General features: G+C 43.5%; 1 protein-coding gene and 1 long non-coding RNA gene across 5 annotated transcripts in view; one reads left to right on the top strand and one right to left on the bottom strand.

Moving 5' to 3' along the window:
• LOC309534981 overlaps positions 1 to 25,538 on the bottom strand; it is a 131,822-nt gene that overhangs the window by 24,912 nt on the left and 81,372 nt on the right. Inside the window, exon 3 of the long non-coding RNA XR_014220948.1 lies at positions 19,053 to 19,119. This is a non-coding gene — a long non-coding RNA (uncharacterized lncRNA). The remainder of the gene's footprint in view (positions 1 to 19,052; positions 19,120 to 25,538) is intronic.
• AK4 (adenylate kinase 4) overlaps positions 6,081 to 25,538 on the top strand; it is a 35,260-nt gene continuing 15,802 nt past the window's right edge. The window contains exons 1-2 of one of the 4 annotated variants that reach the window (XM_082227614.1): positions 6,081 to 6,284; positions 7,216 to 7,370. In XM_082227614.1, the coding sequence (XP_082083740.1) occupies positions 7,226 to 7,370 (145 nt within the window). In that variant the 5' untranslated portion in view covers positions 6,081 to 6,284; positions 7,216 to 7,225. Of the gene's footprint in view, positions 6,396 to 6,624; positions 6,738 to 6,958; positions 7,090 to 7,215; positions 7,371 to 25,538 lie in introns of those variants that run through there. The other 3 variants (XM_082227613.1, XM_082227615.1, XM_082227612.1) reach the window with 3 other exon arrangements.

Here is a 25,538-nt window from a genome sequence, read left to right as displayed (position 1 = left end):
GGATACTCACCCCAGCCAGCCAGCCTGGGAGCCTCCTCCGTCTTCCTCTTCCTTCTCCTTCCGAGGCTCCTCCCTCTGGATGTTTCATGTAAACAACATCTAGGCTATATTTACAATCGCTTGACTGGAAGGGAGCAGCGCCAGGATTCTTCAGCAAAATAAGAGTGCGCAACGTTTTTAAAAAAGCTACCCAGGCACCCGCCCTCGGGGGGCTCACTAGCCATGCGCCCCCCCCCGCCACCTCCACAATCGCAGCGCAAGAGGAGGTCTCCCCTCCGCAGGGTAGAAAAATTCGCCTCGCTCTAAACATCCGCTCCGTCAAAGGGTTCGGGGAGAAGATGGGACCCCACCCCTACCCACCTCCCCGTCCCTCGGGGGTGGGGAAGAAACCCCAAAGCAAAGCAAAACATTCGCTCCCGTACCCGAAAAGTGCGCCTGCGGTAGGCGTGCCTGATGGTTAGAGCAGAATAATTAGCCAGCTGTTAGGGAGACCCGCTTGTAAACAAAACCCAGCGTCTCCAGCGGCGTGCAGCCACGGGCGATCGCGGATAGGAAGGGAAAACAAGGGGGAAGGGAACCCGAATCTGACCCGCTACTCCTCCCCTCAGACCCCGCACCCTCGAGAAGCACCCCTCCCCTCTCCGCCGTAGAAACATGCACCAACCTCGGCAGCGGGGCTTTCCAGGAGAGTCTGAAATGTGAATGGAGACCTGGCAGCTCGGGAGTTGGGCTGCCTGGCTGCGATGCCCTGGAAAAACACACACGCCCGCCCGCTCGCCCCCTCCCTGATCCCGTCCAACCCCCGCTCCCCGCAAGCCTCTGCCTTCTGCCCACCCACCTTTCCAGCCGCGTTTTCTACCCCCTCTCTCTTTTTTTCTTTGTTCTTAGCGATCTTTGCATGAAGATTATCTAATGACGCAGCATAGACTCGCCACAACGTGACTGTCGCCATTTTTCTGTTTTTATTATATATCTCTCTCACTGCCATGTGATAGATTAAAAAAAAAAACAAAACACCACCGAGAAAGACACACACACACACACACACACACACACACACACACACTTCCGGGTCTCATGACCAGAATGAAAGCAGCAAAAGAAGAAAGGAAGGAGACAACTTCTGGGGAACGTGTGGGCACCTTGTCTCGGTCCCTCTCCTATCCAAGCGGGAGTCTCAGCTGACAGAGCGGCAGCAAACACAGGGCGCATCGCTTCTAACCTGCACACCCGATCAGCTGGTGGCTAAAGTGTCCGACCAGGACCACACGACGCAGGGCAGGCGTCGCTTACCCCGGAGTCACTGACAGTTCAGATGGTATCAAAGCAAAACTGGCTTCGCTCCATCCTTGGCGCCCGAAAGGGCTTTCTGCAACATGACATCTTGGGGAACCAACTCAAGGCATTTAATTCTACTTCCAAAATGCATTAAGGATACTAAACACTACCCCTTGGGTTTTGTTTGATTTCGGAAACTGCTGCTGTTTTGAAGCACAATGGTAAACAGCTTCTTTTCCTGCTTTTTAAAACATCAATAATAAGACGGAATGCCAGGGATTAAGGGTCAGTTTACATGTGTGTACACACACACACACACACACACTCACACTGGTGGTGCCTCACAATTGGTATTCATGCTCAGAACCAAAGGTGTGAATTGGCTGCATTGAAAAAGCATTCGGATGCAGGTGACATACAGTTCTGTGGCTATTTAATTTCTGGTGGCAGCTTTACACATGCAAATAAGGGCTGCAGCCTCCTTTACTATTTTAAATATTGGCATGAGCCATGAACTTTCATAGATCCAGTATTCACACAAAATAGCATAATGATGTATGTTGGACCTTTGACAGTTCATATGGCATCTTCACTGTAAGCCCCTCAAACGTGGCACAGCTTCAGTGGCTGCCTCCTTCTCCTGTGGAGAGGAAGGAGGGCCAAAGGAGCCCCTCACCGTGGCAGTGGCAGCAGCAGCAGGAGGAGCCAGTGGCCACTGAAACTATGCTGCTGATGCATTCAGCTCCACCCCAGCTCCTCCCATTGCACGCACAACACCGTGCGAATAATGTCCCCCACCCCACCCCCGCCAATTGCCCTTGCAAGCTGTTGCCTCTGCGCTGGAAGAAGCTCAGAGAGAAGAAACACCATGGTGCATCTGAAGTTGCCGCCATCTTCCCCAGCTGCAACAAACATGTCGCTTCCTTATCAGTCTCTACAGCCACAGCAGGCACTGCAACCATCCAACAGTTTGATTTTGCCCCCAAAGGAGAACTCCTACATTGTCTCCCGAGGCAGACGAATGCCAACATTCCATTACATTTTATAAAACAAAATATAAAAGTTCAGGTGGTGTAAATAAAGCAATAAAAGTTCAGGCAGCATATAACAGCGGTATGAACAGCACCATTAGAACGGAAACCTTCCATTAAAACAGGAATGCAGAGCCTCTGGACCAGGGGTCAAATGCAGCCTTCCTGGCCTGTCTAACCTGTGTTCAGGATTCTCCCCAAGCCACATCCCTCACTGGCCTGGAATGTGTCCTTGAATTCTCCTAACGCTTTTTGCTTGCCTATAGGTTCCATCTGCACTATATATTTGAAGCAGTATAACACTACTTTAAACAGTCATCACCTCCCCTTAAGGATCCTGGCTATTGTAATTTGTCAAGGGTCCTAGGAGTTGTTAGGAGACAATTTGCCTCACAGAGCTTCAATTCCAAAAGCTCTCTGGGAAGAACAATTGATTGTTAAACCACTCTTGTCATAGAGAGGCAGAGAGGGACTGAATATGGAAAGTAGCCTATTGTAGGAACCTAACATTCACATTGGGATGCGGGTAGCGCTGTGGTCTAAACCACAGAGCCTAGGGCTTGCCGATCAGTGGTTCAAATCCCCGCAACGGAGTGAGCTCCCGTTGTTCAGTCCCAGCTCCTGCCCACCTAGCAGTTCGAAAGCATGTCAAGTGCAAGTAGATAAATAGGTACCACTCCGGCTGGAAGGTAAACATGATCTGGAGGCTGTCGGTGGACAAGCACAGGCTCCCTCGGCCTATAGAGTGAGATGAGCACGCAACCCCAGAGTCGTCCAGCCCTGACCACCGCTATTATGCAGGCTGCAGAAGGTTGTCCAGAAGGAAGTGCAGCCCTATGACTGAGCAAGGTTCAACCAGCATAACCCACAGCACACTTTGACCTCTCAGACATCCCTCATGAGATATTTCTCCCAGGTTTCTTGTGCTGCAGAAATGAACAGTTCCATGATTCTCCAAGTGGTAAGAAACTCAAAGCAGTGCTCAGATTTATTACTATTTTATGAAGCATCCTTTTGTGAAGAGAGTGTGAGAATCTCTCTACTGCTAATACACACACAGCCTAAAGAGGACGAGTATGTATGTCAAGCATGCTCAAGTAGCCACAAAATGTGGAGTGAAATTCCACAGATTTGTACTTGTACTTAGCTTACAGTATTTTGTTCATTTATTCAATTTCTATACCACTCTGTGGTGCAGCAATAAAACTGCTAGCACATTTGCAAAGCTAAGCAGGGTCCAGTATGCTTTCAGCTTGGAAAGGGGGCCACATGTTGAGATTCCTGCATTGCAGAGGGTTGGACCACATGACCCTCGGGGATCCCTTCCAACTCTACAATCACAGAACAGTTTATAATATAAAATATAAAAACACAAAAGTGCACTACATAGTAACAAACGAATCCCCCTTTAAAAGGCCATAGACTGCTTAATTAGCCAAAGGCTTAGGAGAAGAGGAATGTTTTTGCCTAAAGATATGTAACAAAGGTGCCGGCTGAAGGTCCCTGGGGAGAGCATTCCACAAGCTCATGTTGCCTCCTCTAGACCTCTCATCAACTTTGAATCATCAACAATCAGTGCAATCTCAAAACAGGTTTACTCAGAAGCAAGCACCATTGAAATAAATGCAACTTACTCCATGGTAAGTATTGTTACTAGGTAAATACTTTCGAACTCAAGGGGACTTGCTTCTGAGTAGCTATGTAACCAATTGCATTTTAAATTTTTTAAATGTCACAAAACGGCTTGCAGTTTTGTAGTTAGATTCCCCCCTCCAAATTGAAAACAAACTTGTTTCTTCAAAAGATAGCAGAGAATGATGAGTGATGCTGCATATGAAGCTCATATGTAGATGTTTGTGATTCATCAGAAGAAACTGCTTAAATGTTTCTATTTTCCTTCCTTGCCTTTCAATTTGTTATTATGTGATGTCTGAAACATTATTTCCATTATACAGTGGTACGGGTTACAGACGCTTCAGGTTACAGACGCTGCTAACCCAGAAATAGTACCTTGGGTTAAGAACTTTGTTTCAGGATGAGAACAAAAATTGCACGGTGGCAGTGGTAGGCCCCATTAGCTAAAATGGTACCTCAGGTTAAGAGCAGTTTCAGGTTAAGAACGGACCTCCAGAACAAATTAAGTTCTTAACCCGAGGTACCACTGTAATTCTAGTTTTTGTCTGTAGTAGTAGTAATAATAATAATAATAATAATAATAATAATAATAATAATAATTTATTATTTATACCCCGCCCATCTGGCTGAGTTTCCCCAGCCACTCTGGGCGGCTCCCAATCAGTGTTAAAAACAGTACAGCGTTACATATTAAAAACGTCCCTGAACAGGGCTGCCTTAAGATGTCTTCTGAATGTCAGGTAATTATTTATCTCTTTGACATCTGATGGGAGGGTGTTCCACAGGGAGGGTGCCACTACCGAAAAGGCCCTCTGCCTGGTTCCCTGTAGCTTTGCTTCTCGCAATGAGGGAACCGCCAGAAGGCCCTCGGTGCTGGACCTCAGCGTCCGGGCTGAACGATGGGGGTGGAGACGCTCCTTCAGTCCAAAGATTGTATAAGGATAAGGCTGGGCACCTGTCTGGGTCCATATTTTAATTATTATTAGGGATTGTGCATCCACGGCATGAGAGGGTTGCATGCATTTCCTAATTTGGGATGTGAGGGCCCTTGTAAAGCAGGTATAAAAATGACTCCCAGGGCCTCTCCAAGTTAGTACTTCAAGGCTGCAATGTACTTTCTTTTGAGCAGATATGTATCAAGTTCAGCTTTGTGGCTTGTATTTTGTTATACAGCGTATGCGTCAGGTTGCACATTCTGCAGGAGGTGTTTTGCCCTCAGAACTTGGATACAGAAACTTTTAAAGTTGAATGATATCTATTAAATGAGTAGTGGTATTTATGTAAAAAAAATGTAACTGCATTAATTGTAATATTTATATCCATCTCAATGAAAATTTTATTTATGTATTTTCGAGGATTGGGCGGGGGGGGGGAGGAAGAATTTATAGAAATGACTAGGTCCGTGGCTGTTCTTTAAAAATTCCACCACTTGTCTTGTCCTCTTCCTAGACGTTGCAAACCTACCAATTAGCAGTCTTGTTAGAAGGTTGTTTCTTAATGTATGGGTGTGTTTTTTTGTTTTAAAAAGTCATACCGTGCAAACTGCATGATACCGCCTCGTCTAATAGAAATCAAGGCAACTTCCGAGTAAGCAGGATTCCGGCTGCAAATAATTGTTCCCTACTCACTCGGTGCCAGTAGGGGGACCCGCTGCCTTCCTTTTTCTCTACTGTGTTTCCAACCCTTAAAATTAGCAAAGGGGATGGAGAAACTCTGCATCCGAGGAACAAACTTCCAGGTTTCAAATAGTTAACAACAAATAGTACGCTTTTGATAAAATGATTGCTTCTACCTCTAGACTATTCGCTGCTGATTAAAAACATTTCTTGCACGAGCTGTCCCGCCCGCCATCCTTTGTAACATTACGAAACAGCGCCTACGTATCAAAAATCCCCATTTTAAAAATCACACATTGCCCAGTTGCACCTACATTCCAGCGTCTTCCTATAAGCAAGGTGGGTGGAGAAGGGTGGGACACGGTCGACTTCCACTGGGCTGCTGGGATACGTAGTCCAGCCGAGCGGCAGAGGTTAAAGAACGGTAGGCTTTTAAAATGCAGATCAGTACTACAAATCCCGAAGTTCTTTGCTTCCTACAAGGGGCGGAGTTCTCTTCGCTGTTGTCTACATACAACTGGCATTTCTTTGCTTTAATGATGTGCTGGGCTGGCTGCTGCTGCCGCCGCTGCTTTCGCGGCCAGGATGAGTAATTGAGAGCAGCAGTTTGCCTTTGCAGGCGCTCACTCTCTCCTCTTAAAGGCGCAGGCGGAGCAGCGGGACAGCAAGGGGGGGGGGGTGCATTGCGAGCTTGTATTTTTTCATTGGATGTCAGGATAGAGAGGTAACATGTGAAACAATCAGTTGAACATTTTAAAAACGCCATTTTGCGGGTTTATTTGCTTTCCTGGTGTTCCCTCGGCCCTCCTCTCTTTTATAACGCTCAAAAGAAGTGGTGAGTTGACTTTTCTTTCTCTTTACCTTAACAGGCTATTTTTGTTTAAATCTGGGCGTGTGTCAGTTTTCCCGACTAGGATAAAAAGAATGGACCGCGTTGCTTGCTTGCGCCCCCCCCCTTCTCCGTTCAGGCGTCAAAAGTTTTCTGGAAGTTTTCTAAGGGTCTCTAAGCCAAGTTAGTGTTTGGGGCTCTCTCTTTTTTGTAGCCTGCTGCTTTAGCGGACGGCAGGGCTGAATTTTCACTCATAACGGCGCGAAGGAAGTTTCATTATTGATTTCTGTGGAATCACTGCTGCCGCTTAAAAGGCGTTTGGGGAGACTTTGTCCACGTGCAAAAAAGGCGAGGTGGGGAAGGGAGAGAGTGCACACGGGCATAGCTCTCGTTCAAATTTTTGCAATTGTGTGTTCCATATTGCTTTCTGTGCCTCTGCATTTATTTAACTGGCTCTGGGAGGAAGGGATTGGAAGTGACAAACCACCATTCGGTTCTCCGTTCCCCACCCCTCGCGGGGAACATTCCTGCCTCGTCTCCGGAGGTGATGGGCGGGGAGGAATAAAGTTTTGCTAGATCAACACGGTCGGAAACGACTGCTGTGGCGCTTGCTCCGGACTTGGAATGATTTGAAATCTGGGATGTCCCCCCCCCCCACCCCGTACTGGGGGGGGGGGTGTGTTGTGACACGGAAGCAAGGGCAGTTAGGAAGCGTAGGACGGGACCGTATGCAATTCTCTGATAAGGCAGAGCGTTATGGGAGCCGCACTCGGCTCTGCAGGTTTTGCTGGACGTCACGGTTTTGACTCTTTGCTTCTTCTCCTAGATTGGGCGCAATGGCCTCCAAGCTTCTGCGAGCTGTTGTCTTGGGTCCCCCGGGCTCCGGCAAAGGAACCGTGTGCGAGAGGATCGCCAAGAGCTTTGGCCTCCATCATCTTTCTAGTGGGCAGTTTTTAAGGGAGAACATCAGAGCAAACAGTGGTAAGTAGAGGCGGCGGGGGGGAGAGAGTCCTCCTACTGCTTGAGATCTAGTACGTGCTTTGCTGCATGCAAAAGATACATTCGGAACGGAGCAAATCAGTTGCAGCAGCTGTCTTCCAGCTCTTTTTCGTGATTTGTTCAAAATGACTGTACACAGTTCTTCTAGGAAAGGAACAGATTGGCATGTGTTGTTTTCGGTGGGGGCGGTAGCGTGTATCATCAGAACCTGCACTTTGGAAAGGGCTTCATGTGGAGTACTAACTTGGGAAGAGGACTACAAGATTTAACATTGCGCCTTCCATCTCCATGCTGTCTTAGGGACTTGTACAAAAGCTTCAATATGAGTGCAGGGCGAAGATTAGAACCAGTTACATGGGAGGGAGAGAGCAGCCTTTTCCCCAGTATTCTGAGAGCTGGTTGTTAAGTCCTCTGTTTAATCTAAGCTGACCTGCCATCCTATATCTACACAGTATCCTGTATTGCCCGAAGCAAGTCCTATATAACTTGGTGATGCATACTTCTGAATAGTCATGCAAACGATTACACAGTAAGATTTCAACACCCCTATTTCTGTATTTCAGTTAGTAAGGCTGGAGATTGTGGACAAGGTGCTTGGATAGGTCAGGGTGACCACTTGTGTGTGCTCTGGATCCTTGTTCCTCTTGGCTGATTAGAAACCAGCAGGGAGGGAACAGTTCTTGGAGGAAACTGATTTTCTAGATTCATTTCAATCAGGGTTTAAACTCAGTTTTGGTGCAGAAACCAGGGGCGAAACTAGGCATTATTTCTCCCAAGTCAAAGATGCACATTTGTGTATGCCAGAGGTTTTAAACCTTTTTGATTCCACGGCTGCCTTGATCAACTGTGTTCTTTCTGCAGCACCCCATGAGGCTCAGAAGTCCAGTTATGTCATCCCTTTCCTGCAGAGCTAGCAGCCTCTCATGCTTTTTTGAACACGCTCCCTTGTAGAGTGTTCCCTCCACCTCCTCTCTCCCCTCTCCTTGGGAGTCCTCTGGGCAGCTGCTACCGTTGCCCCTGGTCTTTGAGCTGCCCCCCTGTTCCAAAGAGAGGTGCCTCTTCACACTGCTCCACAGGGGCATGGGACTTGTCTGTCCATTCCCAACAACAAGGGCTGGCAGGGCTCCCTCGCCCTCTTACTTACTTAGAGGCTACCTCAGCTCCTGGCGGCAGCACCCCCTGGCCAGCCCCAGAGGCACCATTCACCTGCTGAACTTGTAGCCAGGGCTGCTGCAACAAACAGCCGCACAAGCCTTTGGGAAGCAGAGACACCATCAGAGGAAGTAGGGAAGGGAAGAGGGACAGAGGCTAGTTCCCTGAGGCACCCCTGACCACAGTTCAAGGCACCCCAGGGTGCCACAGCACACTGGTTGAAAACCACTGGTGTACATACACAAGGTGGCAGCCTCAATGGCAGGCTTCACTGGGGGGGGGAATCCTGGCTAGTCCCCCTCCCCCCCAGCTATGGCTTCTGACAGAAACTGCTTTGATTGCCCTGTATGATGAACTCTGTCGGGGGAGAGAGAGGGGAAATATATTCCTGTCAATTCTTCTCAGCTTCTCAGCTGTGGCGGAACTTAGGGTCTGATTTCAGCAATGCCTTGTGCAACTCCAAAATTTGGTGCTCCTTGCCTTCCATTCTACATCTTAGTTGTGCCGTCCCCTGCAGCGCCCCTGAGGCTCTGCGCCCAGTGTGACTGTATCGGTCGCGCTCTCCTAAATCAGCATCTGCTCTCAGTGGCTTTCAATATCAACTGTGGTATCCTTCTGTAGCAGCTGTTTGAGTTGGGGTGGATGGCACTGCTTTGTGGCGGTTCCATTCCTCCTTGGGTGATCATTACCAGAGGGTGATGCTTGGTGAGTGTTCTTCAGTTACATGGAGTTTCCATGTGGGGGTTTGAATTTCTCCCCCATGCTGTTTAACATTTACATGAAACTGCTAAGTGGGGTTATCCAGTGTTTTGGAGTATGTTGTCAGAAATATGCTGATGACAAACATGCAGGTGTGGTGGTGGATGTTCTCACAGTAGTAACCTATATATAGGGCAGGGGGTCAGCAAATATTTTCAGCAGGGGGCTGGTCCACTGTTCCTCAGACCTTGTGGGGGGGCTGGACTATATTGGGGGGGGATGAACAAATTCCTATGCCCCACAAATAACCCAGAGATGCATTTTAAATAAAAGGACACATTCTATTCATGTAAAAAAATGCTGATTCCTGGACCGCCCACAGGCCAGATTTAGAAGGCGATTGGGTTGGATCTGGCCCCCAGGCCTTAGCTTGCCTACCCATGCTATAGGGTGTTGACATGTTGCCAAAAATGTGCTCTTTGCAATCAGCTTTTTTAGGCTGCAGATATGCTCTTAAGCACATTGGCTCCCAGTCACTTGTAGTTTTTTTTTAATGCATGTGCAGTTTTCTGGTATAAATATCAGCCTTTATTGCACATTTTGGGCTTTGTTAGTCATATCTTATTCATTCCCCAACATTGCCATTTTATCAGTTTGTTAAAAATGTAACAAAGATGAGCCTTGTAAATGATGCATGTTACCAAGTGTTTTGATAAATGAAAATGTCACTTAGCTCCCTAAATGGGAAGTTTTTTATTTAGACTGTAGCATTTAGAAAGCATGCCACACAGGACAGAATATAGGATCAGATGCTGGCACCAGCAGCTGGCCCCATTCCTGTGCCAAAACAACGACAGCCATCTGCTTCCAAAAGGAGTCCCTGACTTGGTACAGGAAGACTTTTTTAAATGATCAATTTTTCCTTTAAAGAGAGTGGCAGACATTAACATCTTTAAATCTGGCAACCAGTTTATAACACTGATGTAGTTTTGTGCTGTTCTTCCTTGCATTGCATAAGATCTTGTTTTGTAGGTGTTTGCTTCATTACAACTGCAGAAAGGAGTAGGAGCAATCTGCCTATCTAATCACTGCCTTGTACATGCAGCAGATTTGAAGCTGAAATTTGAACCTATAGCCAGAATGTCAGAATTGACTTATTCTAAACATTTGTTGATAGAATTTGCCTAAAGTTCCTCAGGACTGAACTTTGGCATTTAATTATGTAGCTATTCTTCATTCTACTACTATGTAATTATCCAGTGGAATCCAGAATCAATAATTGTGCCTAAAAACCAACTATCAATTTGGTTTTGTGCTTATGTGTTGCTGTATTACTTAGTCTCGTAACCTCTGAATGTGCAGTTATATGGCTTTTTGCAAAATTGTGAACAGATGCATGCAAGCCACATATTGTACTATACTTACATTGCACGTTTGCTTAATAATGGAGAAGGAATGATAAGTATCGGTTCATCAATTGGGGCAAACTTTTCCCTCTTTCATCACTCCTGTTAAAACCAGCGGCACACCTACTTGCTTAGCAGGGGCTGGATCATGCCATGGATCTTGTCTGTATCAAAGAAGCATGTGATTATATAACCTGATACTAACTACAGTCCTTGGAAACAAGTTGCACTGATTTCAGTGGAGTTCATTTCTGAGTAAATGGGTTTAGGCTTATAGCCTTCATGATGAGCCTTCCTAAGTAGCAATTTTGACAGGCTTACTGAACCTAGTTGCAGCTGTTGAGCGCTCTGTTAACGTGCTGACATCCCAATTATTTAAATGGGACTTGGTATATCTAACTGTGGGTGGAGGGTTATTTCAGCCCGGCAGAGTTTCTGTGGAACAGGTGGCTTTAAGCCCATTGTACTGAAGAAATTAGTTCAAAATATGTCTTAAGTGCTTCTTTAAATGCTGAAAGTATTCTGTCCCCTTATGCATGAATTGTTATATTGTTGAAAGCAAAAAGGGGAAACAATGAAGCTGTTTCCCTTTATATTCAGTGTATCTTTCAGGAAATAAGCAGCAACAAGCAGATACATTTTCTCATTTATCCCCATCTTGTAAGGATGAGAAAATACAGTGCTTTCAACTATAGTGTAACTTTATTTTATTATATTATTTTAATGTATTAATTTACGATGAATGTAGCCTTTAAAATGCTGGATTGAAGTATTTCATGGTTTTTGATCCAAAAAATGCTTCCACTAATGTAAAAGTGGGAAGGGTTGTGGCTCAGCAGGAGACAATCTGCTTTGCATGCAGAATCATAGAACTGTAGAATTGGGACTTCCGGGTTGGTGCCTCCGGCAATGACTGAATTCCTCTGATCGGGAGGAATTTGCCCCGTGGGAATTTGGGTCTGTACCACCACGGCGAAGGCGGAGACCCGTAAAAATCACAGGCGGGAGAAGCCTGTGAACGTGGGATTCGGCGGGCACCTTTTGCGCCTCCCCTACTTGCGGGGAAACCCGGTTTTGGGGATCCGGAGCAATGTGGGGTGAGTGGCGCGGTGCTTCGAATCGTTTGCTTCTTCCACGGAGCAAAGCCACATAGCTGTTGTCGGAGAGCACTGACTTTTTCCTGTGGACAATTTGACTCTAAAGTAATTACCCGTGAGTAGAGCTGAATTGGGAAGAATTGGATTTTTAAACGTCTAATCTGGCATCGAAACGGGGAGGTTCAATACAGGAAGTCCGCCTCCCCCTTTTGTAGATAAACTGAAGCAAGGAGGCTGCAGGCTAAAGTCTTGGAAAGTCTTTTGTAAAAAACTAAATTTCCATCGGTAAATAACTAACCCCCCCCTTTTTGGAGACAGGAGAAGAGGGGGGGGGAGTGGTGGACTGAATATGCCTGAATATAGGAGAGAGTTAAGAGAGTTAAAATACCGCCGCTCTGACCCTGGAAACGGGCTGCTAGCAGGATTGATGTTTTTTGGAACGTCCATTGACAGCGTTTAGAATGTTCATTGACAGGTAGCTGAACAAGAGAATACATTGTTTCTACTGTCTCCGGTTGTTTTCAAAAAAAAGGAGGAAAGTAACTGAAAATTGAAACTAACTTTGGATTATTGAAACTGTGTTTAAAAGAGGACATACTGACCGATACAAATAGAAACTGTTTTCCCCTAGTGGAAGCTTTTGAAATTGGTTACTTTACAGGAGCTTGGCTAGGGGAATTTCCAGCTGCAAGATAATAAAGTGTGAGACTTTGGAATTGACCTTGAATCTCTTAAGTGTTATGGCAAATGGAAAGGAAAAAACAGTCGGGATGTTGACAGAAGAGGCCTTAGTGGCTGCATTATTGAAAATAAACGATTCGCTGGAACAACTTCACAAGAAAACAGATGTGATAAATGTGAAAATGGATGCTGCAAATATTGAAATTGACTTAATCGTAGAAAGTTTAAATAACTTGGGACAAAAGGTGAATACCAATTCAGAAACCACCCAGAAACTGACACAGGAATCTACTCTGATACGGCAAACTGCAGCTGAAGTCAGGGAAAAAACCCTTGCTGCTGAATTTAAAGCAATTCAACTGGAGAGGAGAGTCCCATCCATACAAACTGATGAACATATGCTGACATTCGTTATGATTGAACTTAAAGAAGAACAGATGAATTTGAGGACCAGAGCCCTATCTGAACTGGAAAAGGAAAGCTTGACAGAGTTTCAGGAGGCGACAGGACTAACATTGGTTGAGAAAGAGAGGTATTTGGGGGTTAGTATGACCGCCAAAAATGTGAATCTGTTTAAGGATAACTGTGAAGGATGTTGGATTGAAGAGAAGGGGGATTTGGAAATATGGACAAATCAGAAGTTGTTACTGTTGGGCCGAGTTACTGTGGTGGGGATGAGGGCTGCTGTGTTGCTGGGGATGTTGTTTTTGTTTCAAACATTGCAAGCTTTGGATGGGATGGATTGTTTCAGGAGGTGGCAGAGGGATGTTTTTGGAGTTGTTTGGCAGGGCAGGAAGCCTCGAGTAAAACTTAAGATATTGATGGATGCCAAAGAAGGAGGTGGACCTGCCCTGTCAGACCTTTAAATTTCATTGTGAACCATCTGCTTTTTGCTGGTTGAGAGAATGGCTGCTTCTTGAAAACAGTGAAGTGTTGGACAATGGCAGACAAAGTTGATGGACTATATGGAATTGGCGGAAATGACTGGCAAGATCCGAGACCAGGGAGAAGAGTCGGTGGAAGAAGATTGGAAAAAGTTTATAGACTATTTATAGAAATTTATAGAAATATTGTAAAATTAAGGAAGGTTAGAAAAATGTTGGAATGAAGTTATATGGCTTTAGTAGAAATGTTATAAGGAATTAAGTATAAATAGATTAATAGAAAATTAAAGGAAAAATAAGGCAAGAATGTGTTAAGATAATTATAGGATAGAAAACAGATTAAGATGGAAAGGGATTGCTGAAACAATTAATAGAAGTGGAATACAAAAAGGGAGGAGTGAGGAGGTCGCTGGAAATAAGTGAATGAAATATAAGATATTGAAAATGTTTGAGGTGTTTTTAAATTGTTTTTGTTGATTTTTGTTTTGTTTCGTCAGTTCATGTAGCATTTTTGTATTGTATTCGTATTTTTTTCTCTCTTTTTTTGTTTATAGTGTTGTGTTGAAAATGTTGAAAAAGTAATAAATATCATTTAAAAAAAAAAAAGAACTGTAGAATTGGAAGGGACCCTGGCGATCATCTAGTTGAAACCCTGCAAGGCAGGAATATGCAGCTGTCCCATATGGGAATCAAACCTGCAACCTTGGTGTTATCAGCCCCAAGCTCAAACCAACTGAGCTATCTAGGCCAAGTAATGAACTTCCCAGGTTCAACATCTGCCATCCTCAGATAGGACTGGGAGAGAGACCTTTTGAAAATCCAGCAGAGATGCTGCTAGATGATATCGACAATCCTGATCTAGGTGGACCCATGGCCTAAGGATAATGCAACTTCTCCCCCCACGAATGCTTCTGTGTAAGAGGAGGGGAGGACATCTTATCCAAATCCCCCTGCACCCCCAAAATTCTGTTCCAAAGGTTTAGGGCACTGTCCAGAAGGGTAGGGGAGGAAGCTGGAAGGAATGGGGGAATTTGAGGAAACAGGCTCACCATTTCTTATGTTAGCATTACTGGAACAAAAGCTATTTCACTAATGGAACAGCACCATTGGATTTCACCCACTATCTACAAATTATTCAGGACTGCATCTTGTCTCATTTATTGAAGCAAATTGCTTCTCTGCTTCAGGAAGCAAATGTCTTGTTATAATTACAAGGCATGAAGACAAGAGGTTACAGGGGGCGGCGGGAAGAGTGTGCTGCCTAGCTCTAGGCTTGGAAGCCTGTGGACCTCCATATCTTGTTGGCTCCTATTGTCCCTGGTATCGGCCATGCAAGTTGGAGCTGATAGGAGCTGGAAGTTCAGCAGCCTCTTGGAGGATTACAAGTTTTCCCACCCTAGCCTGGATGAATGTTTTCTGATAGTGCCGTGAGGACAAAAATGTAGCATACTGATGAATGGAGCATATTTGAAATTTTGAATGCTGGTCATTCACTAGTGCCAGCATAGAATTTGCTGTGCCTTCATTCAATAACGGCAATAGTGTCAGATCTGGTTTGCTCTGCCTTTCAGCATCTACCCACTTAAGTGACTCCATAACCCAGCAACAGGGAAGTACTTCCATGGTTTAATTTGCTGATTATATCCTCCTTTTCTTTCCCAAGAGAAGCCACAAGAGGCGAACAACAAACAGAAAACAATCCAGCTTAGCACAAAATAGCAGAATGGTTAATATAACAAAATGCAGCATATATAAAATAAACCAAGGCTACATTCATGTCAAAACAATGACAGAAGAAATATATCCAGAAGAAATAAGTCAATATCAAAGGTCCTACTTCTGGCCTTAAGATTCCCACCCTATGTTCCCATATTTGGCTTCATTTGAACAATGATGTGGGCTGTTTCTCCATGGGATAATCCCATACCAATACATGATAGATGGTATGTGCCTTGATTCTACAAGAGAAACACAGCTGTGTCTGGTATCATATTGAATGTACTTTTTCCATTGCCCCATAGTCAATTGTTTGAAAACTTGTTATAAATGAAGAGTCAGCAAGATACTCTGGATACTGTCCTAGGTTTGCCACCAGAGCTCAATCAGTTCTGCATATAATTTGGGCAATTAACAAATTACTGATAAAAAGAATTAACAATAATCTTAATTGCACAAACCTAAGTTTCCAGATATGCGCTTGAATTCTTTCCACCTGGAGGCATTCAGGCACCCTATTTGATGAGTTTCTGTGGCATGTTAATAAACCTTGAGTCACAAGGGGTTTTTTTTTGAGTGAATGTCACCCCAGCTGTGTTTGGTGAAGATTTGAATGGAAAGATTATACTTGCCTGGCCCTTGCACCCTTAAGTAGGGATAGAATACCACTTGAGTTGATTGCATCATTGGATATTAAAATTCAGCATGACAGGTATGTATGTGTTTGTTAGCAAGAACAAAGCTCTTTTTCTGATCTTTCTCTTACTCCATTGTTTCTGCATTACCCTCTTTGCACAGATACAGTATCTGTGTCGCTCTGTTATCATGTCCTTAGCTAGTTGGGTAAATATTGGACAAATAGTAATTCAGTATCTAAAGAAAAGTGTTGTTCTTATTGGTTACCTAGGAGATGCAATGTCAGATAAGAGAACTTGGGTAATTTAATGTTATGTTCCTCTGAAGGAGAGAGTGACAGATACATATTTTTTAAAAGCAGGGCATTAGTCTAAACACACTGAAACTTTCAAACTGGGGCAGGAAATAAAAGGTTGCAGGACGAAGGGTGTTATGGTGCAAGGATAATCCTTCTTGGGTAAAGGAACTCAGTGTCCTAGAAAAAGAATTTGGTTTGCTTTTTTAATGAAAAGACTTAATTATATAGTTGTTTTCTATTTTTGTTTTGTTTTGAGTGGTTCTTGGGAGATGGGGGATTGAATGCAAGGCCAGATCCCAAACTCAACTGTTAGGATTTGCACATTTATAGATCTTTTTGAATGAGAACAATATTGCGAATTGAAGTGGCCTGGCCTCCTTCTGGTCCGGGTAAAGCTCTGTTACACACCTATGGCAGCAAGCCACTCATGCAGGTTAAATTCTTGCTCCTGTTCTCAGCTATAACACTATAGCAAGAAAAGTTATTGACTTTGGTTTATTATGGACTTGCTGAAACCATGGCTTCTTCTAATGTCAAACCCTGTCTAAAGGTTTGTCTACACTTCCTCTTGTTCTGCTGCTTTCCCTCGGGAAAACCACTCTTTAGTGCTCAGTTGGAGCAAACAGCAATTCAGCATTTTCCCAGATTGCCATTTATTCCCAGGTTGGTTTTCCCTGGGAAGTTGTAGATCAAGCAGAAAACTGCTTAGACCCGTGTTTTCTAGGCCCGGCACAAGTGGCAGAGTGGATGAGCCCTAAGGCTAGACAACTAGTTGCAGGAGACTGGTCTTCACTCTTTACCGAAAGATATCTGAAGTTATTATGAATTTTAGTACTTGGGTAGTACATGGCTAATCAAATAACAAAGTTAAGGGTCACCTTGATAATTTTTTTATGATCAAAAGGCACAATCCTTATGGTGTTACCTTCTCCTAAGTCTCACTTCTCCCACCCTCTGATTTGTTGGTGACTCTCCTACATCCATGGGTGTAGCCAAGGTGGGGGATGGGGGGGAACTGCCCCCCTAAATTAAGCAAAAAGTATTCCACTAACTGTGGTTCTGTCCCCTCATAACATAAAGCCTGCCTCCTAACATAAATCCTGGCTACAGCCATCTCTTTGAGGCAATTTAATCAAAGGAGGGCTCCCCCCCCCCATGGATAAGGTCCATAGGTTTGTACAGTGTGTCTATGGGTTTTTCATAAGTCAAAAGTCTCTAATTCCTTATGGAGATCAAATTGTTTCACATAAATTTTCTGGATGGGAAATTGGGATTTAATTTTATATTGTACCTGTGTCTTTAGCATTTGTTTTAGGGGTTGCTATTATGTAAGTACGCAGTGCTGCTCTGCATCATGTCATAGAGATGTGGAACAACAAATGACCAAGCGACGCTTGTTCAGACTTCTAGGCATATTCCAAAAGCGATACCTTTCCACCCTGCTCTTTTGTATCACTGCTAAATTCACTTTTGACTTCTTGCCAGCCCATATAGGTTTATCATAATCTGACATGCTTTCAAGTCTTTTACGATAAACAGTCATAGTTTATTAAACAAGAAACATAATCCGAGTGTGGAATCCTTGTTAATTATGGGGACCTTACCAAATCCAGGAGACTGCAATTTAAACCAATTGTAGGTTTTAAAATAACAATTCACCCAATGTAGCAAATGGAAATTCTCTATAAAACTAATCCTTATGTATTTTATTGGACTTTCCATCTGCTTTATTTTATACTTAATGGTTGTTTTCTGTTTGGATGCTTATTTGTTACCTTCAAACTTGTTTGGTTTTTTAAATGCCCGTGACATTTTGTCTTTTTCTTCCCCAACCCAAATTCCCATCTAGTTCTGAGCCTTCAGGAAATGTCTTCAATGCAATGAAATGCAAAATACCATGATAAAAGCAATGGGTTTTCCTTTTGCCTTGCTAAAGTTCATATTGCTTCAGAACAGTACTGAATGGCTTTTGGGTATTGGAAGAAGCTGGTCTTAATAGATGAACTCTAATCAACTTGGTGCATAATTTACTGTGGTTAGTGTAGGATTAACTACAGCAAATATGCATGCTTCCTCATTAATGAAAGCCTTTTGCTAAATTAAAGAAAAACTAGAGGTTTTGTTTTGAGGATTTTGGCCTTGATCACGATGGATAGAGTGCATTTGGCAAGTGAAAGCAGTTAAAGAGCTGTTTGAAGATACCTTACACATATACAGTGAACCACATACAGCGGTACTAATCATTGTAGTGACTGCAAAGACCTCCTGAGTGTGTAAATGTATGTGCAGTGGACTCAAACCACGGCATATTCAGACCCTCTGCTTTTCCAAGCTTCCCAATAGTACAGAGAAGAGCTTTCTGTGTGTACAGATCTTCTCAATGAACACACATTCATTGGAGGTGGGAGCTTGCCACCCCAATGCAATCCACCTGCAAAGATATTGATTAGAAGTGCATAAAACAGCTTAAAAGGGCTCAAGACTGGCTATATTGCACTATTGATTTAATAGGGATTTGGGAAAGTTGCATGAATTAAAGTATAACGCAAGAATTCTGTGGGATTAGAACTAGCTTCAATGACCAACAGAAGAGCACTGTGGTTAAGCCAGGAGGAGCATTTGCCAGTCTCATTGGAATACTTGCAGGGGAGGCCGTTCACATGTTTATTTGAGTTAGGCGGCAAGGAAAGAGTCACTCACGCTATAAGAATCATTTCCTAGTGTGGACAAATCTTTTACTACATCTTGATCACTCCATAGGGCATGCTTTTAAGCATGTTTGAATAGTAAAGGATTTGGCTGTTTCCATTCTTCCAAAGAGTATTCCAACTGTGGATGTAATTCTGATACGTATTAATGATTGAGAATGTCAAAGATGAATTGGAATAAAAATATGATTTATAATATAAAATCCCTCAGATTGTTTCAGCAGGAGGCCAGTTAAAGTGAGCTGTACTGTGAAGTTCTACGTACAAGTATATGGAAGTGACACTTTTTAGTTTGAATTGGGTTTGCTTTTAGAATGGAAGGTGTGCCTCCACATTTTTAGGGCAATTTTACACATGGTAATAGGCTGTCATCCAATGTACACTTACTTGAGAGTTGATCCATTGGACTCATGGGAATTTCTAAGGACACATTCATAGAATTTGGCTGTGGAATCTGTTGGTGAAAACAGAAAATAAAACAAAAGTGCCATCTTATTAATGCCTACTCAAGAAAACTCTTACAGGATTGCTAGATGCTACTTATGTTAAAAGGGTTGTTCTTTATTCCACAATAATAAAGGTATATAGAGTGCTCCTTTTACTCAGCATCACTCTTGTACACACTTGAGTTCATTAGTAAAGGTAAAGGGACCCCTGACCATTAGGTCCAGTCGTGACCAACTCTGGGGTTGCGGCGCTCATCTCGCTTTATTGGCCGAGGGAGCCGACGTACAGCTTCCGGGTCATGTGGCCAGCATGACTAAGCCACTTCTGGTGAACCAGAGCAGCGCAAGGAAACGCCATTTACCTTCCCGCCAGAGTGGTACCTATTTATCTACTTGCACTTTGACGTGCTTTTGAACTGCTAGGTTGGCAGGAGGAGTTCATTGGTAACCAAGAGCAAATGTTAATTGCTTTTCTTATTAAATGCAAGAAAAATAAACATGCTAAATTAGATCACTCTCTAGGGTACCAAATTTTTTTACCATGAAAACTGAAAATATTCTAATGCAAGTTTACCCGTAGCAAATTTCCCTGTGGGTAATTACTCTAATTTGCATAGAATTTTTTCCTGGAAAAAGAGTCAATTATTTTATGACTTTCAAATATCAGAACACTGGTTTTCACAAGCACCATAAGTGATTTCTGCTAGTTATCTCAATTTAGGATTTATTGGCCTTTCCTAGCTAAGAAAATGTGGGTTGGCCTCGTAAGCGCCAGCATTCCTTCGAAAGACCAAGGACTGTATATTCATAAAGTATTGCTTTAATTCTCAGCTTTCTTTTTAGTTATTGAGGCATATTCTGAGAATATGAAGCTTTGGTTCAAGGCCTTGTGGGTTGGGAGCAGAGAGACCCCCCTCCCAATTTTATATAATGTAACTTTTGACATATGTGGCTCTTCACTTTATGATGAAATTGGTTATGATATTTCACCAATTCCATGTTCGCATTGCTAGGCCCTTCAACTGGCAGGGCCTAGGCCCTGTTCAGCCTTTGTGCCTGAATGATGCACTTCGAAGGAGGGAGGACAGTTCATATTCCATCTTCCTGTTACTATTCAAGCCATGGATGTGGCTCTTCTATTCTGGTCTTGCCTGCATGAAGTGTCTCTTGCCATCTGACTTTGAAAAGCAGCTAAGGGATAGTTTGCTTCCTCCACCTCTTGCAGCTCCTAGGATAGGCATTTGTCATCTCATAGAAATGGAATGCTTTCCGTTGTGATACTATTGGCCAGTGGTGAAAAGAACAGGTGCCTTTTAATTATAATAATAGGTGTAGGGTAATTTGTGACTCCATCTTTATTGTTATCCATTCACAGTTCTAGGGATGTGTTTGTGAAGGTAGCACTTTGATGCTGTACTTGAGCAGACAGATCTTACTCTCACCCCAGATAAAGACACTGAGGTTTTGAAAACAAGCCTGAGTCTGTGAATGAATTGCTGCACAAACCAACTCACACGAACAACTGTGTTGGGGAGCGGCTCTTCCTAGCAACAGTGCATTCTCAAGCTTTTAGCAAAGTTGTTAAAACAAAAAAGCAACCGGGAAGGTGTTATTACAGGTCATCTGCAACGGTTGGTTTCATAACTTGTGTTTTTCTAGTTCTCTTAAGGAGCATTAGCCAAGGTTGCAGTGAGGAGTGGAAAGAATGTCGATGTGTCTGTATACAAAAATCTCTTCAGTGAAAATCAAAATTGATCTTCACTGACACTATGTGTGCACACGAATCTCCCCATCTGATTTAAACTTGCTTTAGGTAAAATACCTTGCTTTAACTAGTGACTCATCTTCTTTACAGTATAATGAATGAGCTCACTTTTCAACATAATGTTGATTATCTGGAATATGCTGTGAATCCAACTTCTTTATGCTTCCGGCAGGGAAATGCAAAGAAATATCCATTAAGTATTATAAAAAGCATTCCTAGCAATGAAGATGTGAATTAACAGTTTTTAAACTTTGGTATACCTTTTATCACTGTTTCCTGCTTGGCAGAGGGTTGGACTCGATGGCCCTTGTGGTCTCTTCCAACTCTATGATTCTATGATTCTATGATTCTAATGCTAATGATTTGTAGATCTTCTTTCTCCATTTGCTTGGCACAGTTACTTGCCCCTTCTGAAGGACTTTGTGTTAAGTTCCATATTAAAATGGGTACCTTCCTGTATTCCAATTTGTGGTGATTTCTAGCTGACTCTGCCACAGAAGTGTCTTGACACCTCTCAGAATTGTTCTAAATATTATTGGTGCTTGTTGATTTGGGGCTGAATTTTATTTTGCTTCTTTGTTTAGAAATACGCCATCAAAAATTGATTCACAATAATACAGCCATTTAAAATAAAGCTTCAATTGGACCACAACACCAAGATGTGGTAGGGAGTTATTGAAAAGGTGTCTGGGAAGGAGAAGGGATGAAAAGTGTTTGGTACAGATTAGGTGGCTGCCTACTAGAGAGAGAAGGTTCACTGTGGTGCTGCCTGTTTGTCAAAAGCCCTTCTTGGGTGGATCACTTGGTGTCTACATTGTGATCTTTTGGGCACCAGGTCTCAAATGTTTAGTGTTTTTAAAGATCATTTGCACTATGGTTGTTCCCTGTCACTGGTTTTACTTTGGAATTATTCTTCTCTTATTTTTATTGGCTTTTGGTTCTATGTGTGTTTTGTATTCTCATGGGCAGTGGTAAGGGGATCTTTTTCAGCCCAAAAGCTGCATCCCCTCATGGGTAACTTTCTGAGGGGTGCATGCCAGAGGTCAGTGGAGCTAGCAATGTGACTATCGTCTTTGTATAGCTAGCTAAAATTCCCATCATGCAAAGGTCAGTCTCTCTCACACACGCATGCACGCACACACATGCACACGTGTGTTCCGTTCCTCTTCCAAGCAAGCAAGAGGCATTAAAATAGTTCAAGGGCATGTTCTAGGCAGGGAAAAGTACTTGAGGGAAACTTGAAGGGGGACTGTATTCCAGCCCCAAGGCTCATCACTCAGCTCTTGGACTTTAAACTGCTCAGATAACTTGTTATTAGGTAAAGGTAAAGGTACCCCTGCCCGAACGGGCCAGTCTTGACAGACTGTGGGGTTTGTGCGCCCATCTCACATTTATTGGCCGGGGGCCAGCGCTGTCCGGGGACACTTCCGGGTCACGTGGCCAGCGTGACATCGCTGCTCTGGCGAGCCAGAGCCGCACACGGAACGCCGTTTACCTTCCCGCTGGTAAGCGGTACCTATTTATCTACTTGCACCCGGAGGTGCTTTCGAACTGCTAGGTGGGCAGGCGCTGGGACCGAACAGCGGGAGCGCACCCCGCCGCGGGGATTCGAACCGCCGACCTTTCGATCGGCAAGCCCTAGGCGTTGAGGCTTTAGCCCACAGCGCCACCCGCGTCCCTATAACTTGTTATTAGGTGGAATATAAATAGTGTAAGTAAATATTCCTGATAAACAAAAGTGCCTGATGCAACTACTGATGGCCAGAACCATCCTTTAAAACAGTAAGTCCACCCAGTGTGAGAGAAGATGTAATTCAAAGATGTAATATAACACAGGTGTTTTAGTTAAATTCCTAACTACTGTGCTGAGTTTTAGTGGTAACCAAGTTATGGAATACCCATCCCAGATTTTGATTGTTTGCAGGGTTGGTGTCCCCTCTCAAAAAAAACCCAAGTTTTTTTCCCCTGGACAGGAGCTTTGGTTGTGCCATAATTAATAATTTACATCAGCTTAGTATAAAGAATAGTGTTTTGTATGAGAGCCAAACACTAGTTAAACAGCAGTCTTTTATGAAATGCTTCCAAGTGCCTGCCATTTGTTACAAGGTTTATGCTGCATTCACTTTAGCTAGAAGTTTTATCCCCTAGAGTTCTCTTTTATACCAAGGACATCCAGGGGTTGTAGTGCGCTAGAGGGCATTTAGAAAAAGCTGTGTTTATGGCCCTTTTCATTGCACCATTCCAAGGTGGGGCACCATCCATGGAAACCCACCCCCCTTCAGGAATCCCCCAGAATCCATAAGTCACTGGGCAGTATCCAACTAGTATATAACTGTGCAAATGGAATTACCATATTTTTCGCTCTATAACACGCACCTGACCATAACACGCACATAGTTTTTAGAGGAGGAAAATCCGTAGGCATGCCACCCGTAGGCATTCCCTCCATAACACGCACAGACATTTCCCCTTACTTTTTAGGAGGAAAAAAGTGAGTGTTATGGTGCAAAAAATACGGTACTCTTGCTTGAGCAGTGGGACTCCCCCCCCTTTCTCCTCCCACCATGTGTCCCCTGCACCACACCCAAATGTTCTTCAGAGCAGATTAGGGGGGAGCACAAGGAGAGAAGGGAGAACGTCCCATGGTGCAAGTTGAAGTCCTTCTGTTCATGTAAGGAGTTACTAAATGTTACAGCTCTGTCTGTGTAGATCATCCTAATTGTCCCTCTATCCCTGCAGTCAGTCCAAATGTTACCAGGAGATGGTTGGTCTAGGGCAACATGGTAACTATCACCATAACTATCAACCAGCTGTTCAGTTGAAGAAGAAAAAATCTAGGGTATGGCCTGCCTCATATAATGAACCAACAATGTTTTGAGACAACCCCATGCTCATGTTAGTCATGATGTACCAAGCCAATCCATTCAAGGCGATTTTTGGTTGTTTATTGAAATCTCCCAGAACCAGCATCCTAGGATTCTCCAACAGTACCCCAGAAACCACCTCCACCAGCTCAGTGAGGAAGACTTCTGAGCAGTGTAGTGGATGCTACACTAGCAGAATCCCTGCTTTGTACCTCTGGTGCCACATCACATGTATGTATACTGCTTACTAACAGCCATGCCAAACGATAGTTTGCATGTATGAAACATATACCATAGATGTGATAGCAAGCATGCATATCACCTGGAACAATGTTTTAGGATGGAGTTGGTAAATGTGTTCTGTGTGTATGAATTAGGCCATGATATTCTCTTCTGTTATTTTGACTTTTGCTATGATGAATAGTAATTGGAACTGACAGCTGGTGCAGACAGATAAATCTCAGAGCTGGCCTTACAAATATTTTCCCCTATTAACCCTGTAGGAAGGCAGGCCTGGATTTGTATCCTTTGCCACACATTTCTGTTACAAGACCTGTGATCTCTTGTTCCATCCATCTTTATTTTGAACTGCTTCCCTGTCAGAGAAGACTTACAAGCCGTGGTATTTGGTTTTTCTGTCTAGTATATTGTATCTGTTGTCTCTGAAATCAAAGATTCATTTAGCTAACAATGCACTCTGCTGAAGAGAGGTTGTTCTAGCTTTTCTTGCAGAAACTATTGTGAAGAAATCAAAAAGCTTTTGTTGTGTCATATACTAATAAAAGTATATTTAGGGAAAGGGTTGGATTGCTCCCTTTCACCTAGTAAATGAGTTGCAGACTTTTCCACTGCATTCTTGAGTTAATATGTAAAGGTACTGGTCAACTGAGAGCATTGGTAAGGAAGGGTTAGCTAAAGGAAGTTTGAATGGGTGAAAGGTTACTCAATCTTTAGGCATCTTAACATGCTGTATATATTGTTTAACAATTTAACATATATGTAATGTAATGGCTAAATTATCACCAGATAAAAGATGGCTTAATATGATTTTGTAGTACTGGGGGATAAATGTGCCTGGTTAAAATAAATAAATAAACTTAATATCTTTCTGGAATAAAGTTGTCTGTATAAACTAATAACTATTTATTTATTTATTTGCGCTATGGTCTAAATCACTGAGCCTAGGGCTTGCCGATCGGAAGGCCAGCGGTTCAAATCCCCGCGACGGGGTGAGCTCCTGTTGCTTGGTCCCAGCTCCTGCCAACCTAGCAGTTTGAAAGCACATCAAAGTACAAGCAGATAAATAGGTACCACTCTGGCTGGAAGGTAAATGGCGTTTCCATGTGCTGCTCTGCTTTCGCCAGAAGCAGCTTAGTCATGCTGGCCACATGACCCGGAAAAACTGTCTGCAGACAAACGTTGGCTCCCTGGCCAGTGAAGCGAGATGAGCGCCGCATCTGGACTTAACTGTCAGGGGTCCTTTACCTTTTTAATACTATCTTAAGTCTCTGTCATCTTATACAGTGGTACCTCGGGTTAAGTACTTAATTTGTTCTGGAGGTCTGTTCTTAACCTGAAACTGTTCTTAACCTGAAGCACCACTTTAGCTAATGGGGCCTCCTGCTGCTGCTGCACCGCTGGAGCACGATTTCTGTTCTCGTCCTGAGGTAATATTTCTGGGTTAGCGGAGTCTGTAACCTGAAGCATATGTAACCTGAGGTACCACTGTACCTGTCTCTGTGTTAGCCTTCCCTAAAAAGAAAATCCAGTCAGGCAAGCTGAATATGATTTATTTAAA

This window comes from Podarcis vaucheri, assembly GCF_965113315.1.
Source record: "Podarcis vaucheri genome assembly, chromosome: 6".
Classification (NCBI taxonomy): Eukaryota; Metazoa; Chordata; class Lepidosauria; order Squamata; family Lacertidae; genus Podarcis; species Podarcis vaucheri.
This window is presented reverse-complemented; position numbering and strand designations above follow the sequence as displayed.